This window comes from Rhinatrema bivittatum, chromosome 7 (assembly GCF_901001135.1).
Source record: "Rhinatrema bivittatum chromosome 7, aRhiBiv1.1, whole genome shotgun sequence".
NCBI lineage: Eukaryota > Metazoa > Chordata > Amphibia > Gymnophiona > Rhinatrematidae > Rhinatrema > Rhinatrema bivittatum.
Window position 1 is genome coordinate 187,018,909 of NC_042621.1, and position 18,631 is coordinate 187,037,539.

General features: G+C 46.3%; 1 protein-coding gene across 5 annotated transcripts in view; it reads left to right on the top strand.

Moving 5' to 3' along the window:
• The window catches only part of ARHGAP22 (Rho GTPase activating protein 22), a 365,766-nt gene that overhangs the window by 311,092 nt on the left and 36,043 nt on the right, over positions 1-18,631 (top strand). For all 5 annotated transcript variants that reach the window (XM_029609627.1, XM_029609628.1, XM_029609629.1 and 2 more), the window contains 2 exons: positions 4,215-4,347; positions 16,674-16,747. In XM_029609627.1, coding sequence (XP_029465487.1) covers positions 4,215-4,347; positions 16,674-16,747 — 207 coding nt within the window. The remainder of the gene's footprint in view (positions 1-4,214; positions 4,348-16,673; positions 16,748-18,631) is intronic.

An 18,631-nucleotide genomic window follows, 5' to 3' on the forward strand; every position in this document is an offset into this window, starting at 1 on the left:
ATGATGAAACCGGCACCGAGGGTGGGAGTGCAGGGGATGGCTCCCGGACCCCCCGCTGGACCACCAGGGAGTTTTGGTAAGTCTTGGGAGGGTTCAGGAGGGTGGGGGGCTTGTTTAAATTTTTATTTAGGTGGCCGTATAATTCGGCGAAGATTTGTGTATTCGTGGGGAATCGCGATACGTTTTGCTTCCCCACGATTACTACGAATAGTGCAATATACGTTGCGGATCGCCAATACGGTGAAAACGAATGCACACCCCTAATGGGCTCCTAATCGCTCTCTATTTGCTGCATTTGTACATTGGTCACTCTGTAAGTCACACTCAAAAAGGCATACTTGCCCTGCTTTTTCAAGCCATTTATAATTATTGTTTTTGTTTCCTTAGGGGTACCTTCATTATCCCACCCAGAATTGTCTATTAGGAATTGTAATTAAAGAAAAATACAATTAAAGCACATTTTGCCTTCTGTGCAGCCTGCACAGATTTACTTGGTACTCAAATACAAAGTATACACTTAGTTTCTGTTTGAAGATTAGGTTGTTATGCAGATAAAAAATATGGGGATAATCTTCTTGTTACGATTCCTCCTGTAGCTGTGCCACAGGAGGCCTCTCTCACCTTTTCTCTGGAGGCCGCACCAAAGCCAGGGCCTTGCCTGGACAGTCTATCCCGGTTTTGCTCCATGGCCTGGGAGGCCTTCGTTGCCATCTGGGCCTGCCTGAGGCCTGCTCTGCTTCCTCCTGGACTCTCTGGTTTGGGCCTCGCCCCTTCTTCCTAAGGTACCAGCCCGCAGCTCTTTTCTTTAGTTATAGGGCCAGCCGGGTGTGGCCCATCTAAACTCCTCCCAGGGAGTCCTAAAAGGACTTTTCTTTCAGTTCTGCTTTGCCTTGCATTGGAGTTACTTGCTCCTGGATGTCTCACCTTCCAGTGCTCCGTCAGGCCTTCATTCTTCGTTGGAGCTCTATGTCTCGTCTTTATATGTTTCCATGTTCCTGTTGTCCGATGTCCTTGGTTCCTGATGTTGCTTCCTGATGCCTTGTCTTCGCCTCTGCTTCCAGAACCCCTGGTTCCTCGATGCCACCCTTTCCTGGCATGCCATGTTGTGATCCGCGACCAGCCCATGGTAGTGGCTGTGTGGGTGTTCATGGTACAAGGCCATCTTCACCTGCGCAAATACAAGCTTCCGGAAGACTTCTGCTTCAGTCCTGAGTTGTCTTTGAATCCTTGCTTGCTTCTGTCCTGTTCTTCAGAGTTCCTTGCACTGCTTCTCTCCATGCCTAAGACTCTGACTGAACCTGTGCCATTCCAGCGTGGTCCGCGATCAGCTTAGGATGGGCTGTGTAGGACGCGCCTTGATACAGGCTTCTACCGAATATTCGCCATGTTCCAGTTTTCACCCATTCCATACCTCGTCTGGAGACTGCTTCGCATTCAAGCGTGGTCAGCAACCAGCCCATGGGTAGTGGCTGTGTAGGCCACGCTGTGTCACAGTCTCAACACAGTACTTGATCCTGCTTCTGAATACCTTTGCCTGCAGTACCTTGCTTCTGAACCTTCGTCCAAAGTCCTTGCACGAGTCTATACCTCCAAGTTCCTCGTCTACGTCTAGAATCTCTATGTTCCAGAGCCTTCGTCTGCCTTCATCCGTAGTCCAGCCTGCTACTTCTCAACATTCCTTGTGGCAGGTCCGAAAGGGCTGGGAACTGTCGGAGGACTGTTCAATAACCAGCACCATGTGTTGGCTCCAGAAGCATGCAGGTCTGGCAGAGGGTCAGACCATCTGTCTTCACCCATGCTGGGACACGCCTTGCCAACCCTCGGTGTTGCCTTGGTGTTCTCTGGGGTCGTGCCGAGGCCCAAGGGCACACAATCCCCTCAAGATGGGATCACTTTCCTAGCGCTCCCCCTTCTGTAACACTTCATAAGGATTTACGTATGTAAATGTAACTACTATTGTAGCAATTTCAAAAGCCCACTTACTTGAATAAAGGCTTTTTAAAATCAGGCCCAATATCACTTAATGTGTAGAGAGATTAAAAATTATTAGAAAGGACATAATTGATATCTAAGGGTAAACACCAGACTTGACAAATCAATGAGTAGGATATCTTGTTCCAAACAGTTCTGGTGAACAAAGAACCCTTTTTATGTCAATGTTTGCAGTACTTCTGTCTAATGTTTCATAGAAATTTCTCTCTTAAGAAGATTCACAAAGGTTTTCATTCATCTTGATTCAAACATAAGGCTCCAAGTGTGAAAGGTGGTGTGTGTATGAACCTTTTGTACTGCAGTGTAGTTGTCGCAGCCTCGTAGTCAAACCTATGAGGCCTACACTGGCAGCAGGCAAACGTGCCTTGTGTTGGGACACTGGAGCTTCACTTATACCAGCCACCTCCCCCGCAGGTTGAGCCTTTGTGTTCTGGTGGCTGACAGGTCTTAGGTGGGTCCTTAGGGTGGTGGCTAGAGCAAGAGTCCAGTGGAACGCCAGGGTCAGAGTAGGCAGTAGACTAATGGAGTTGGAGAAAGGCCAAGGTCGGGGCAGGTGGCAGACAAGGGTGGTCAAGTCATGCAGTCAAGTCGGCTGCCACTAATCAAATTGGCGCCGATGGCCCTTTGCCCTTACCATGTGACAGGGTATCCGTGCCATTGGCCGGCCCCTGTCACATGGTAGGAGCACTGAATGGCCCGCGCCATTTTTAAAGATGGCACCGGCCGTCCATTACTCCTACCATGTGACAGGGCCTGGCCAATGGCACGGATACCCTGTCACATGGAAAGGGCAAAGGGCCATCGGCGCCATTTTTATTAGTGGCAGCCGACGGCCCCGAGAGCAGGGGATCGCTCTCGGGACTTCCACTGGACCACCAGGTACTTGTAAAAAGATTTGGGGGGGTTCAGGAGGGTGGGGAAAGCTAAGGGAACAGTTTTAAAGGGTCGGGTGGGTTTTTTTGTTTATCGGCTCGGGCGCAGCCGATAAACAAAACCGCGATCGGGCCGCAGAAAAAAAAATTAACGATGTGAATCGGAACCGGAATCGGTTCCGATTCACATCTCTATCAGAGGGTGCCGTTCAGCATTTCCCATCGTGGAGCCTATATAATGTGCGCATATGCGCATACATGCACCTAGAGGATAGCAATGGGAGCAGCAGCTGGAGGCGTCTCGGGTCGCACTTTGTGACGTTCAGAGCAGGAGGCTGTGTGCTGACCTCAGGATGGGTCTGGCCACATCAGAGGTGAGTGAGGCGGTTCGTGGGGCTCTCCCGTGAGCTACCAAATGTAATACCAAGCAGGGCCAGATAATGTACCAATTGTTTTTTTCTGATTTACCCTAGGTATGTGCTTAGAACAATCATTTTTATGATGATTTTCTGGGTTTCCAATTTGTTCAACAACATTTAGTTCTTATTTTCTCCAAGCCTTAGAGTGATGACTTATGTATGTGATTACTTAGCCTCACAGAACCACCTTAAAAATCATCTGGCAAAGAGTAGAGGAATGTTTATTAGGAGGATGATAAGTATTGAATTCTGACAATGTAGTTTCTAGAAGATTGTGGAAGTTATCCCTGCCAAGAAGGGATAAGCTGAGTCTTCCTAAATAGAAGCTTTCAGTCAAGCACGAGGCCATTCTCTGCATTCAAAAAAGATTCCTTGTAGCTTAATACTCTGTTCAGGAGCCAACTATACAACATAACATTTTTAAAAAATTAAATAGTGAAGGTAATATTCACAATATATTGATGTTACCTGTTTCACATTCAGCTACAGGAAAAGAAACATTTATGTCAAAGGTAAATGTTTACCTCATTGAACAAAACCATCTGACACCATCAAATGGTAGGGACAAGTACATTTAGACACTGGCAACCGTTCTGTGGTATGGCATTTACTGCAGCTTGTGCCATAAAGGACAAAAAAGTTATTTGCTGTAACAATTTCAATAAACTATAATTAGCATTTTCTGAAAACCTTGCAAGTTCATTGTAAGTATCCCTCGAGGTAGCTTTGAAGGAGCCTTTGTGTGCATTGTTCATACCTGTGGGAGGAATGTTTTTGTGCTTTACTCTTTTGAGGGTTTGCCAAGGAAATGCTTGGGTTCCCACAATCCAATAAATGTTTGCTAATTGAAATTTGGGAGCATTTTATGGAATGGCTGTGGTTTGCTGTGAACGTGAAGGCTTCCTGAATCTCTTTTTCTAACCTCTTGCAGCAGTACGGATGTTCACACTGTAGCCTCTCTCCTGAAACTGTACCTGCGAGAGCTGCCAGAGCCAGTCGTCCCCTTTGCCAAATACGAGGAGTTTCTTTCCTGTGCACAGCTGCTGTCTAAGGACGAGGATGAGGTCAGTGCTTGCGATCTGGGGGTCCTTGCTGGTTCTCACCTTTCATTTAAATCTGATATTCGTTCAATACTAAAGACTGCTCATTATGAGCTAAGACTAATCAAGCACCTGAAATATGTATTATCTATATATTTAAGATTTTCAAACTGTTATTCACGCCTTCAGTATAACTTCAGTACATTATTGCAATTCCTTTTTAATATTGGTTTGCTAAGTCTCAGGTCCAGGTTCTACAATTAATTAAAAATTCCATTGCACGGGTTAATTTCTTTCTGTTCATGCTACGATCATGTCACTCCTGTTTTCAAAGATCTGCATTGGCTGCCAATTTATTGCAGAATTATGTTCAAGGAATTGTACCTAGTGATTAAAGTCATGTGAGAGGAAAAGCCATGTTGTTTAAAAGACATTTTATATCCTTATGTATGTGGATGTACCTTACGTACTTCAAAACAAGGTTTGTTTTCCGTTCCTTCTATTAAAGAAGCAAGACAGCGGGCTTTGTCTGTTTCCAGGTCTATATTATGAAGCAGACTTCCAGCTGAGATTCGAGCTATCACCAATTTAAAGCTTTTCCGCAAGAGATTGCAGAATTATGTTCAAGGAATTGTTTCTAGTGTTTAAAATCATGTGAGAAGAAAAGCCATGTTCCCTGTACGTACCCGGATCAGTCCAGACTCCTGGGTTTGGCCCCCCCTCTAGCAGATGGAGACAGAAGTTTACTAAACAAAACTCCGCCTCATATAGGCTGGTGCCACCTACAGTCTGGCAGTATTCTTCTGTCTCCAGCAGGTGGAGGACGTACCAAATCTACAGTCTGTGCTAAAGTCTATTTAGAGACAGGATAGGGAGTAATTTAAAAAAAAAATAAAATTTAAGTCTTCTTCCATCAGGAGTGTAAGGGACCGCAGTGTGTGCCTGCAGGTCCCAGTCTTTGCCTCCCAGGGGGGTGGGAGGTCCTGAAGGGACCATCCCCCGGCCCCCAGTTTCAGAGGCCGCTGAGGTACTGGGGGTGATACCGGGTAGCCCGGCTCACTCCTCCCTGTGGATCCAGGACCCGGAGGCAATTTGGAAGGTATTTAAATTTTTTTTTTTTTTTTTTAAATTATTTTCCTTGTTGTTTTCGACTCTCCCTTCCCTCCGGTCACGTTGGGGACGGGTTGCATGCCGTTTCGCTGCGCGTAGGAGGGGTGACAGTAGATTTTGTTGCGGGCAGACATGCCACGTATAGGGCCTGCAGAGCCGTGCGTTCGCGGCTCTCGCGCGATAGTTTATGCAGTACTTGCCTCTCTGGGAGTGAGGGTGCCTCCGCGACCCCAGGAAGGGTCCTGGTCCGGGTCCAGATCATAACAGGCACTTTTGAGGAGCTTCAGTCGGCTCCAGAGGCCTTCCCACGAAACGCGGGAATGGGCGCCATTTTGAATGCGCTGGGGTCCGCGTCTGAGGCAGCGGGCGCCATTTTGGCTCCGCTTGCGCTGGCGGCCCCTGCAGCGCACGAAACAGCTTTCGGGGGAAGGACCCTCCCCCGCGCTTGTCCCCACAGTGCAGGATCCCTGAGGGGGACAGATCTGTGAGGCCTGATTTGGCTGGGGCTGCAGAGGTCCCTGATGGGGATGAGTTGTCTTCGGACTCTTCATTTTCTTTGGACTTTGTTTTACTAATGCATAAGGCCTTTTAGGCCTGGAAGGCGGGCAGAAAATGGCCTCACAGTCAGGATATTCTGGCTGAACCCCGGAAGCAAGCCAGGGCCACCCCGGAACCGGACCTGCAGGGGAGTCAACGCCCAGCCAGCGTCCGGGTGCCTCAGCCAGATCCGGATACTTCTTCGGATACGGATGATCAGCATGACCCAGATATACCTTCTCTGCCCCCGAGGGGGGTTGAGGGAGAAACTGACCCCCAGCAGGGGAGTCTGAGGGGGTCTCACAGGACGGATGGAGATGATCTGAAGGTCGTCTGTCTTTTTCGGAGGGATGAGCTGGGTCCACTCATTCTGGCTATTTTAGGGGAATTGGGGATTCAGCTCCCCCAAGAGGAATCTAGATTGGGGGCTATGGACCCAATGGTTCTAGGTCTTAGGGAGCCGCCGTCAGCTTTCCCTTTCCATTTTTCGGCAACGGATTTGCTATTTAAGGAATGGGATACTCCGGATATGGAGCTTAAGGTCGCAAAGGCAATGGATAAGCTCTACCCCCTACCAGAGGAGGCTTTAGAGCTGTTACGGGTGCCCAAGGTAGATGCTGCAGTGGCCACAGTCACTAAGAAGACAACGCACAATTAAACACTGGAATTTGTTGCCAGAGAATGTGGTCAGTGCAGTTAGTATAGCTGTGTTTAAAAAAGGATTGGATAAGTTCTTGGAGGAGAAGTCCATTACCTGCTATTAATTAAGTTGACTTAGAAATTAGCCACTGCTATTACTAGCAACGGTAACATGGAATAGACTTAGTTTTTGGGTACTTGCCAGGTTCTTATGGCCTGAATTGGCCACTGTTGGAAACAGGATGCTGGGCTTGATGGACCCTTGGTCTGACCCAGTATGGCATGTTCTTATGTTCTTAACTATTCCGGTCACCGGGGGATGGCCCTTAAGGACTTACAAGATCGGAAGCTGGAGGTACAACTTAAAAAGATCTTTGAAGTCTCCGCCCTGGGAATTCATGCAGCCATGTGTAGTAATTTTTCCTTACACGCAGGTTTTCGCTGGGTTCAACAGCTCCTAGCCAATGATTCTCTATCCCAGGAGGAAGCTCGCCAGGCAGGAAGGCTGGAGGCGGTGATTGCCTACAGTGCGGATGCCTTCCATGATTTGCTTCGCACATCGGCTAGAGCTATGATATCGGCTGTGTCAGCACGGCACTTGTTATGGCTCCGTAACTGAGCAGCGGATGTGTCTTTCAAATCTCAGCTGGAATCCTTACCCTTTAAAGGTAAGCTGCTTTTTGGCAAGGAGCTGGAGGATCTGATTCAATCTTTAGGTGAAAATAAGGTGCATCGCTTACTAGAGGATAGACCAAAGTCGAGAGGATCCTTTGCTTCTAGGTCGCAATTTCGTGGCAGTAGGAGACCTCGGTCCACCCGGGGGTCCGCGTCTTCATTTCGCCACAATGCCAGCAGATAACAGACGTACTCTCAGTCCTTTTGTGGGCGCCAGTTCAGTAGGCCTGGCTCCAACCAGAATGACCCAGGCGGCAAGCCCTCACAATGATGTGCAGCCAGTCCATTCCTCGGTTCCAGTAGTGAGAGGTCGACTGTCCCTATTTTACGGGGAATGGGCCAAGATCACGACGGATCAGTGAGTCCTCGAGGTGATAAGACATGGTTACGTGTTAGATTTTGCACGCCAACCCCGCCAACGGTTCCTGGTGTCACCCTGAGGGCTAGCGGCAAAACGCCAGGCAGTCAAGGAGACTCTACAGCGTCTTCTAGACCTCGGCGCCGTTGTTTCGGTGCCATCCACAGAACTGCGAAGAGGTCGTTACTCCATTTACGTCATAGTGCCCAAGAAAGAGGGAACCTTCCGACCCATACTTGATTTAAAACGGGTCAACAGATGTCTGCGGATCCCTCGGTTCCGTATGGAGACTCTACGATCAGTAATTGCTTCATTCAGACCGGTGGAGTTCCTTGCGTCCCTAGATCTCACAGAAGCATATTTACACATCGGGATCCGGGCAGATCATCAAAGGTTCCTGAGGTTCTCTGTGATGGCCTGAGGTTCTCTGTGATGGGACAGCATTTTCAGTTCCAGGCACTGTCGTTCGGGCTAGCCACTGCTCCCAGGACGTTCACCAAGATTATGGTGGTGGTAGCTGCCCAGTTGCGCAGGGAAGGATTGTTCATACATCTGTATCTGGACGATTGGCTTGTTCGAGCGAAGTCAGAAGTTCTATTTTATTTTTATTTATTTAAAAGTATTTATATACCGCTTTTTAAAATAAAATTTTATCAGCAGGCAGTTCGCCGGGTGCTTCAGTTGTTGCAATCGCTGGGCCAAAAGTCATCTGATGCCTTCTCAGTCTCTGGAATTTTTGGGAGCTTTGTTGAACACCCATCGGGGGACGGTGTCTCTCCCGGCGGAGCGTATACTTAAACTGCAAGCCCAAGTACGAGCCTTGTTATCCCAGCCTATACCAACAGTCTGGGATTACCTTCAGGTCCTGTGCTCCATGGCCTCGACGCTGGAATTGGTTTTGTGGGCTTTCACTCATATGCGACCTTTACAATCCGCATTGCTGTCCTGATGGAATCCAGTTTCCGAACAGTTTCATCTCATGCTACCGCTAACAGAGCATGCGCGGTCCTGCCTGGATTGGTGGTTGTCCCCGGTCACTTTGACTAGGGGAGTCCCATTGGTAGTTCCGATCTGGACGGTGATCACGACGGATGCCAGCTTGTCCGATTGGGGAGCGGTATGTTTGGGAAAGTTGGAACAGGGGCTGTGGTCTCCGGAGGAAGCACGTTGGTCCATCAATCGTCTGGAGACCAGAGCAGTCCTGCTGGCGCTGCAAGAGTTCTTGCCGCTTTTCCAGGGCAAGGCGGTCAGAGTTCTGTTCGACAATGTGATCACGGTGGCTTATATCAACCGTCAAGGAGGAACCAGTAGTCGAGCGGTAGCGTTAGAAGCCCATCTCTTGATCCAATGGGCGGAGCAACACTTGGCCTGCATAGCGGCTTCTCACATCACCGGGGTGGAAAATGTTCAGGCGGACTTCCTCAGTTGCCATATTCTCAATCCAGGAGAATGGGAATTGGCGGACGACGTCTTTCAGATCATTTGTGCTCAGTGGGGCACTCCCCACCTGGATCTCATGGCGACATTCAAGAATGCCAAGGTACCGCGGTTTCTTCGCTCGTCGCAGGGACACGGGGGCAGGGGGCTTGGATGCGCTGGTTCTGCCCTGGCCGACATATGTTCTGCTGTATGTGTTTCCATCTTGGCCTCTCATAGGCAGAGTTCTTCGCCGAATAGAGTTACATCCGTCCGAGGTAGTGTTAATAGCTCCCGAGTGGCCTCAGCACCCCTGGTTTACGGATCTGGTGAATCTGGCGGTAGCGCCTCCGTTGCGTTTCCCGGACCGGCTGAATCTGCTTCATCAGGGACCCTTCTGTTTCGACTAGGTCGACCGCTTCTGTCTAGCGGCATGGCTTTTGAGAGGAAGCGGCTGAAGTCTCAGGGATACTCGGATGCTGTGGTAACTACTTTGTTGCATTCTCATAAGGTCTCTACTTCCCTGTCCTATGTCAGGGTCTACAAGGTCTTTGAGACTTGGTGTATCGACAGAGCTATTATTCCTACTCGAGCGATCGTTCCGGAGTTTTTGAATTTTCTTCAGGCTGGAGTGGCAAAGGGATTGTCATGTAGTTCCTTGCGGGTACAGGTAGCGGCTCTCGGTTCCTTGCGTGGTAACATCCAGGGTGCGTCCTTGGTGACTCATCCCGAAGTCTCTCGTTTTCTTCGGGGGGCACAGCATTTACGGCCTCCAGTGCGACAGCCCTGTCCATCTTGGAATTTGAACCTAGTTCTTAAGGCTTTGTGTCAGGCGCCGTTTGAACCGTTGCGCAGGGCAACTTTGAAGGATATTACTTTGAAGGTGGTGTTTTTGGTGGCTATTGCGTCGGCACGCAGTCTATCGGAGCTTCAGGCTCTCTCTTGTAGGGAGCTCTTTTTGCGCATCTCTGACTTTGGGGTTTCTCTGCGTACGGTTCCCTCGTTCCTGCCTAAAGTGGTGTCTTCCTTCCATTTAAACCAGTCGGTTGAACCTCCGTCATTTTCGGATCTGGATAGATCGGACCCGCTTGCTAAGGATCTTCAGAAGCTTGATGTTCGTCGAGCATTGCTGCAATACCTGGAGGTGACCAATGCATTTCGAGTTTCCGATCACCTTTTAGTACTATGGAGTGGTCCCCGCAGGGGCAATATGGCTTCCAAGACTACCATCGCTAGGTGGCTTAAGGAATCCATCATTTCTGCCTATGTGTTGGATGGTAGATCTTTGCCCAAAGGCCTAAGGGGTCTTTCCACTCGTTCTCAGGCTTCCTCCTGGGCGGAAAGTCACCAGGTATCCCCGGAGGAGATTTGCCGGGCGGCTACGTGGAAGTCAATGCATACTTTTGCTCCACATTATCGATTGGATGTTCGGGCAACTGGTGCTGGTGGATTTGGAGAAGGTGTGCTTAGAAAGGGCCTCTCCGGATCCCATCCCAATTAAGGTAAGCTCTGGTACATCCCAGGAGTCTGGACTGATCCGGGTACGTACAGGGAAAAGAAAATTAGGTCTTACCTTTGATAATTTTCGTTCCTGTAGTACCACGGATCAGTCCAGATTCCCACCCATGTCTTCTTCTTGGAAGGGAATGGAGAGTCCTCTCTCTTTGCTGATTTTTCTTGACAGCTTCATTCGACACTGTTTTTGATTCTTTTATTCGCATGGGTTCTGAATCCCTTTGGGGGGTTGTTATGCCCGTTTGCGGTTGTTAGGTTACTGTATGTAGTTAGTTTGTTCGATTCTGCTTTGACATTCGTAATACTGCCAGACTGTAGGTGGCACCAGCGTATATGAGGCGGAGTTTTGTTTAGTAAACTTCTGTCTCCATCTGCTAGAGTGGGGGGGCCAAACCCAGGAGTCTGGACTGATCCGTGGTACTACAGAAATGAAAATGATCAAAGGTAAGACCTAATTTACTTTTATTTAAAAGACATTTTATATCCTTATGTACCTGGACATACTGTACATACTTTGGAACAAGGTTTGCTTTCCGTTCCTTCTATTAAGGAAGTAAGACAGCGGGCTTTGTCTGTTTCTGGATCTATATTATGGAACACACTTCCAGTTGAGATTTGAGCTATCACAGATTTAAAGTTTTTCTGCAAGAGATTGAAACATTGTTTGAATTTGCATTTATTTGACTCTTTGTATGTTTTTATATGTTTGTGTTTTATGTGCATTGTAAGATGTTTATGTGACCATGTTCCTCACGTAGGATGGTTGGTGCTGTGATAGGCGGGTTATATGAAATTGTAAATAAATAAATAGATAACTCCAAAGAAAAACTGATTGTAAATCTAGTTCTTTTCTAAAGAAGATAGTGGAGGTTGGGACAGGGTGCGAGCATTACGTGTGGGGTCATATACTGAGAGTGAGTGTGGTTAGGGACAAGTGTGCCACTGAGTGGATTGGGCAGGGCTTTGGTTTATCCCTGCCTGGTCTGATGTTTGACGTGTTTATCCCAACATCATCTCCTGCTGCTGCAAGATTTGTTCTGCGGTAGTAGGAGATGATGTTGGGATAAACATGATTTCTGCTACCGCCTACCTCTCAACTGGCAACCTAAGAGTGGAGGAGGATGTGGTGGCTGACAGCAGATCCCATCCTACTGGCAGCTGAATAAAAGGCCTAGGCCCTATGGGTGTGTGTGCATGACTGCCTCTGTGTGTGTGTGTGTGTGTGCCTGTGTGTGTGTGTGTGTGTTAATGTGTCTGTGAGGGGGTGAGAGCCAGTGTGTGGATGTGTATGTGTAACTACTTGGGAGCGGGTAAATGAATGAATGGGTGCCTGCTTGGGGATCTTTGTGTGTGTGACAATGAATGTGTGCATGCTTGGGGGGGTGGGGAGTGTTGTGAGAATGAATAGGAGCTTGCCTGGGCTGGGTATGGGTGTGTGTATGTGAGGGAGCCAGTGAGAGTGAGAGCATGAGTGTGTATAAGAGAATCTGGGAGAGTAAGAGCTTGTGGGTGGGGGGGGGGGAGGAGAGAGGGTCTTAGGGCAGGGGGCCCATCTCATCTCTCACCTCAGGCATCAGATTGCCTTGAGCTGCCCCTGAGTGTGCAAATTTATCAGTGACTGTGTCTGTGATTTTCTTCTTTACTTTATTTTTCTGTACAGGAAATCCTTAATTTAAGACATTTCGAATTATGATTCAGAGTTATGTATCTAAATTGACACCCATTATCCAACTTACATTTGTTTCGATTTTAAGATACCTGAGTGTCTTCCAATGGGCACACAATGTGTGCTGATGACCATGAGGCCTGGCAAAGTGACATCACTAAGAAAAGACACATTATTTTAAGAAGGTGCTTGACCAAGATTAATTAAAGTTTTAGTTTTATCTGTATTTTATGTTTATTTAAGATAATATTTATTTTATTGTATTTTTATGGTGATTTTATGAAAGTATCTTGTGTAATCTGCTCTGGACATATGTATGGAATATGCGGAATATAAAAATGCTTAAATAATTAAATAAATAAGAGTACCAAGTACTTCCTCTTCTCAAAACAGTGCCTATGCAATGTCCTGTAAGCATGCTTTGGCATTTTCCTCTTCAGACAACAAAGTGTAAAGCTAAAATGAGTCACTGCTTTTTATAGTACTAAATGTTATTAATTCCAGGGTTTTTTTAAAAAACTCTTTATATTTATAATTTTTTACATTACAATAATAAACAACAGTTCTTGACAGAAATCGAGGTTTAACATAGAAAACAAAAACTATCAAAGAACAATGAAGAAAAAGAGAGAATTATATAGTTTTTTTGTTGATAATAGGGTATTTGATCATGGTGATGGAACCAATCACCATTTGTAAAGTTGTTTCTGTGGGACAATCAGTTTCAACTTACATTTCAACTTCCTCTATTGAGGTTCACTAGATAATAATGTCCCAGTTGTGATTTTATTCCTCCAATCAGGTTTTTGGCATAAGAATTTATTTGGAGCAACCACCTCATGTGCCTGTGTGTTTTATGTACTGGACTATTGCAGAAGACCTTAAGAAACAAAAGCCTATGGCCTTGAAAAATGTCCTTTCCCCCTCCGTCAAAACACTAATGCGAGGAAGCATGGGTCAGAACGTGGCTCTCCCGATGAGCCCTGAGCTTGGGAAAACACACTGTTTACAACATGCTCCAGGGGCACATTTGAGTATATACAGTTTTCAGGCAGTCGCGTTGAGCACTGGGACATAGGGTCAACAAATGCTAATGAGAAATCCTGGGGCCTTTCATTACACCTTAAATTGTGCTCTCTAAGTTGAAGGCATGCTGCCTAGTCTTGATTTGCCTTGAAATCCAACTTCTTCCCCTTAAGTTCTTCTCTTTTAACAGTGGGATTCCAATTCCCTTAGTATGGTAGAAGGATCACCGGGTTTGGGATTCTGTTTGTTTAATGCTTCTTTTCGTTTGGTTCGTTTGCCAAAACAAAACAACCATTACATTTAAAAAACGAGAAACCCCTAGCTCCCCCCCCCTCTTGCCCATTCTGTAGTGCTGATACAAGGGTTAAAGAGGCAGAAGCGATCGTCAATCACTCCTGCCCAGCAGACTCGGTTTTAAAAATGGAACTGGTCTCAGGACGGGCCAGTGTCCTATTGTTTTATGGATGTAAAACTTTACAATTGTATTGCTCTCTGGCTCTATTACTTTACAACTGTAAAACAATATAATGCTGGCTAGCCCTAAGACAGCCCCGTTTTTAAAGTAGAACCAATGGTTAAGAGCGACTGGGCATCGCTTTGCCCCTTTTACCTTTGGATCAGTGCTACGGAAAGGGTAAGGGAATGGCGAGGAGAGGTAGTAGTTGTGAGGGAAGGCTTTTCTTTTTTAAATTTGCCAGCACATATGGGCCGATACAGTAAAGTCCTTGGGAGAGCGGGCGAATGCCCGCTCTCCCAAGGAATGCCCGCTCTGCTGTGCGCGCGATTCAGTATGCAAATTAGGCCCGGCAGTAAAAACAGGTAAAAGGAGGCGCTAGGGATGCACTAGTGTCCCTTTTGGACCAGAGCAGCGGCTGTCAGCGGGTTTGACAGCCGATGCTCAATTTTGCCGGTGTCAGTTCTCGAGCCCCCTGACAGCCACGGGTTCAGAAACTGGACGCCGACTTCAAATTTTATTTTATTTTATTTTTTTTACTTTTGGTAACTTTCGGGACCTCCAACTTAATATCGCCATGATATTAAGTCGGAGGGTGCACAGAAAAGCAGTTTTTACTGCTTTTCTGTGCACTTTCCCGTTGCCCGAAGAAATTAGCACCTACCTTTGGGTAGGTGCTAATTTCTGAAAGTAAAATGTGCAGCTTGGCTGCACATTTTCCTTTCTGAATCGCGCGGGAATACCTAATAGGGCGATCAATATGCATTTGCATATTGCGGGCGCTATTAGGTTCGGGGGGGGGGGGGGGGGGAATGGTTGGACGCGCATTTCGGCCCCTTACTGAATAAGGGGTAATGCTAGCACGTCAAACATGCGTCCAATCGAGGGTTAACAGTGCGCTCCATCGGCCCATTTATTTGCTAATAGCATCCATTATTTGCTGAAATGAAAACCTCAAAAATTTTGGGAGTTTTCGGCGCAAGCAGGGCTTTAAACTAGGATCATCAGGGAGTGAGAAAAAATGACCTCAAGTAAGTAAAACCTTAAACACTTTTTTCTAAATGGAAATAAAGGGCAGCATCTGCAAAGCTATGTATTCTAATGCCCTTAGTATGGAAAATAAAATCCTGGATTTAGAAGCAGGAATGGAAGAGTCTGACTTGGATATTGTGGCTGTCATGGAGATGAGGTACATGGAAAACAATGACTAGGATATAGTTATTAGGGTTGTACAATCGTTTTCCCAAATTAGACAATTTCAATGAAATTTCCTAATTCGAAATGGTTTGGGAGAACTGAAAAATGATTGAATTTTTTTCCAAAATTTCTGAAAAAATTCATTTTTGGGTTAGTGCACACTAACTCGGACACAGATACTAACGAGACTTTATTAGACTGGAACATAGGTGAAGTACCCACTGTGTGGGAAGGAAGACAAGTCCAGAGTAGTAAGGTTGCCAGTGATGATTTCCCTGATAGTGGTCCGCAGCACGGGGGACACCAAAATCAGAACTGTCATTGATAAGAGAAGTGCAGGAGGACAGCAGAACTGGGTAGATGAAGGTACTCACTCCGAAGTGTAGAAGATGGTATGCTGAGGCGAGCAAAGTAGTGGCCCGAGACACTGGATACACCGGAGATTCCATTAGCAAGATGGTAGCAAAGGTGAAGCGTACTCACAAGGCTGGATCCCAATTGAGAATAGATGGATTCTCCAGGCAGGAAGGGCCTCCGAGTATCGGATAGCCAGAACACGACAAAGCCCCCAAGGAGCAGGTACCTATAGCGTCCAAGTCCCGGAGTTCAGGAACAGTTCAAAGTAGTGAATAGCGAAGCGTCTCCAAGTGGAGTGGAATTCAGCAGGAAGGAAGTCCTTGCTAACTCGTAGGAAGCATAGGCTGGATAGCTTAAATACACTGGTGGGTGAGGTCATGTGGAGGGGATGCCCCCAAGGTTCCTGCCATGATGTGTATAAGAGAGGGCCTGGCGCGTGTGTGCGCACGTGACCTAGGTAATCCCCGATTCAAGATGGCAGACAGGATCGCCCATGCCGTCCCGGGGATGCCGGGGAATGCGGCGTTTGCAGCGGAGCCCGCCATTCTTCCAATAATCGCTGGTGCAGGGAAAAGCAAGGTGAGTAACAGAGGTCGCAGCCATCTGCAACCGACGGGCGCAACATACATAAAAGCCTGCACGTGTTTGACCACTCCTCCCCATCAATCCCCATGGATGCAGGACAATCAGAACTAGCACTTGGCCCTATTCAAAAATAGCACCCACAAGGATGGATGAGTAGAGAAGCCACCAAACAAATATAAAAGGGGGGGAGGGCAAGGAGGGACAGCATTACCCGTCACCATGTTAAAAATAGCTGGGTGAGACTTTACTCCCTGGTCTTAAACATATTTGTTTACAGCTTCAAAACTTGTTAAAGCTTGGTAAGACAAGACTTCCCCTTGCTACAACCATGTTGACTCTTCCTCATTGAACCATGTCTATCTATGTGGCCAGTGATTTAGTTTTTAAAAATGGCTTCTACCATTTTGCTCAGCAGTAACATCTAGGTCACCCATCTATAGTTTCTTGGAACAACCCTGGATCCCTTTTTAAAAATCAGCTTCACGTTGTCCACCTTCCAGTCTTCAGGAATCATAGCTGTTTTCAATGATAGGATGATGTCACAGTAATGGCTAAAGATTATTAGAATAGGTAAAGAGTTAGTATTATGTTAGAAGAACAAATAAAAGAAATTATTGTGTTGGGTAATGGCTAAAGAGTTAGTATTATAATGACAGAAATTCAAACAGCTAGAATGTTTTACAAGTTGGTTTAATTCCTGATGCTATGGAATGGTACTGTGGATTATTTAACCATAAGTCGACTGATTGTTTTTTTAATCTTCTGCATTACCACTTACTCTAAATTATCATGTTTATTTCAATTTTGTCTCAAAGGGTAAAAAGGAGTTGGCCAAACAGGTGAAGAGTCTTCCACAAGCAAACTACAATCTTCTCAAATACATATGCAAGTATGGGCATTTAAATATATTTACATGTATACAGTTAGGACAGAGATAAATATTTAAATGATTTATTTTTATAAATAAAAATTAGGGACTGTCTTTTGGAAAATGTTACCATTGAAAGAGGGATGTGTAAACAACATTGAATTGTCATTTCATCACCAGTGTCTTGCTTTTAAGATGCACATGTTGCAGTGTTTGTTTACTTTATGAAACCATCCTATAAAAATATGACAATTTATTTCAACACTTAAAGGTGAATTTTAAACCCGGCGTGCAGGCTCACATGCACGCGTGTTCATTAGTCCACACCCAAGGAAGCAGCTATTTTATAACATACACACGTATATCCACACGTTATAAAATAGCCTGATAGAGTGCACAAGTGCGTCCAATTGTAACTGGCCACATACCTGTGCATACAAACACCACTTCTACTGCATAAGTGGGGAAATTTTAAAAGGGATGCATGCTGATGCCATTGCTAGTTTTCCCAGTTCGTTCCTAGTTCACCAGTTAAGGAATAGGTCTTCCAGACCCCTTTGGTTTAATAGCTGTCCCTCCCCCCCTGCTAGCCCTGCCCTTTAAATCCCCAGTGATCTGCCTTGATTTTTTTTATCACTGCCCCTTTTTAAGAAGTTCTGAGATGTGCGAGCAGTAGCACTTACAAGTGTATCTGGGCAGCTTTTAAAATCTGCTCAGTGCATGCTTCCCCACATGTTTTGCACATCCATGATTGATGCGCACGTCAGGCTTTTAAAATTCACATTTTAGATTTTCTTTTATTTTGCAATTTGTTTTGTGTTTATTTTATAGATTTTGGTTTTGCCTGGTTGGTTGGGACTTGATAGACCTAATACCTGGCTTCTTTTATTTTACTTTTTTTTGTTTGTTTTTTGTTTGTAAAATAGATCTTTTTATTTTTATTTTGAATCATTATAGCCATTTAGTTTTCTACTATTGGAATTTAGCATATCGATTTTGCATGGTTCATTAGTTTCTAGTTTTCACCTTTCCATTTCTTAGGTAAGGCAGTGCATATGGGTATACCTTCTGCATACAGGGGCAGATTTTCAAAGGGTTATGCGCGTAAATCAGGAGGATTTACACACATAGGGGGGTTACGCGCGCCGGGCCTACTTTCAAAAGGCCTGGTGGCACACGTAAAGCCCTGGGATGCGTGTAAGTCCCGGGGCTTGAAAAAAGGGGTGGAGCGGGGGTGGGGTAGTCTGGGGATGGGGCCGGAGCCTCCAGGCACAGTGACCATTTGCTGCTGTGCCCAGGATCGAGGGCCGGCCATCAGCCGGCACGCGCAATTTTCGCCTGCCTAAGGGAGGCGTAACTGGGTAAGAAAAAACTTTTAAGGGGGTTTAGCTTAGGGCTGGGGGCAGGAAAATTAGGGGAAGGGAAGGTGAGGTGGGGGGGGCAGGGAAGTTCTCTCCGAGGCCGCTCAGATTTCGGAGCTGCCTGGGAGGGAACGGAGGAAGGCAGCACGGCTCGGTGCGCGCAAGGTACACAATTGTGCACCCCCTTGTGCGCGCCGACTCCTGATTTTATAATATGCGCGTGGCTGCGCGCGCATGTTATAAAATTGGGCTTACATTTGTGTGCGCCGGGCTGCGCGTGTATGTTTTAAAATCTGCTCCACAGTGTTTTCTACCATCTTGCTCTACCTTTTGTGCTGATGGAATATCTGAATTGTGATGGAATAGCTATACCATAAAATAATGCAAATGCAGTAGACTGTGCTATTCCTTTTTATGGATCATGGAACTTTTTTGTGTAAGTTATACTACTATCCCTGTGTGTTGCACCATAGCAACAGTGCTTTCAATGAGTGCCCTAACAAGAAACATTGTGATTTCTTTGGTGATAGTTATTGTACTGTTT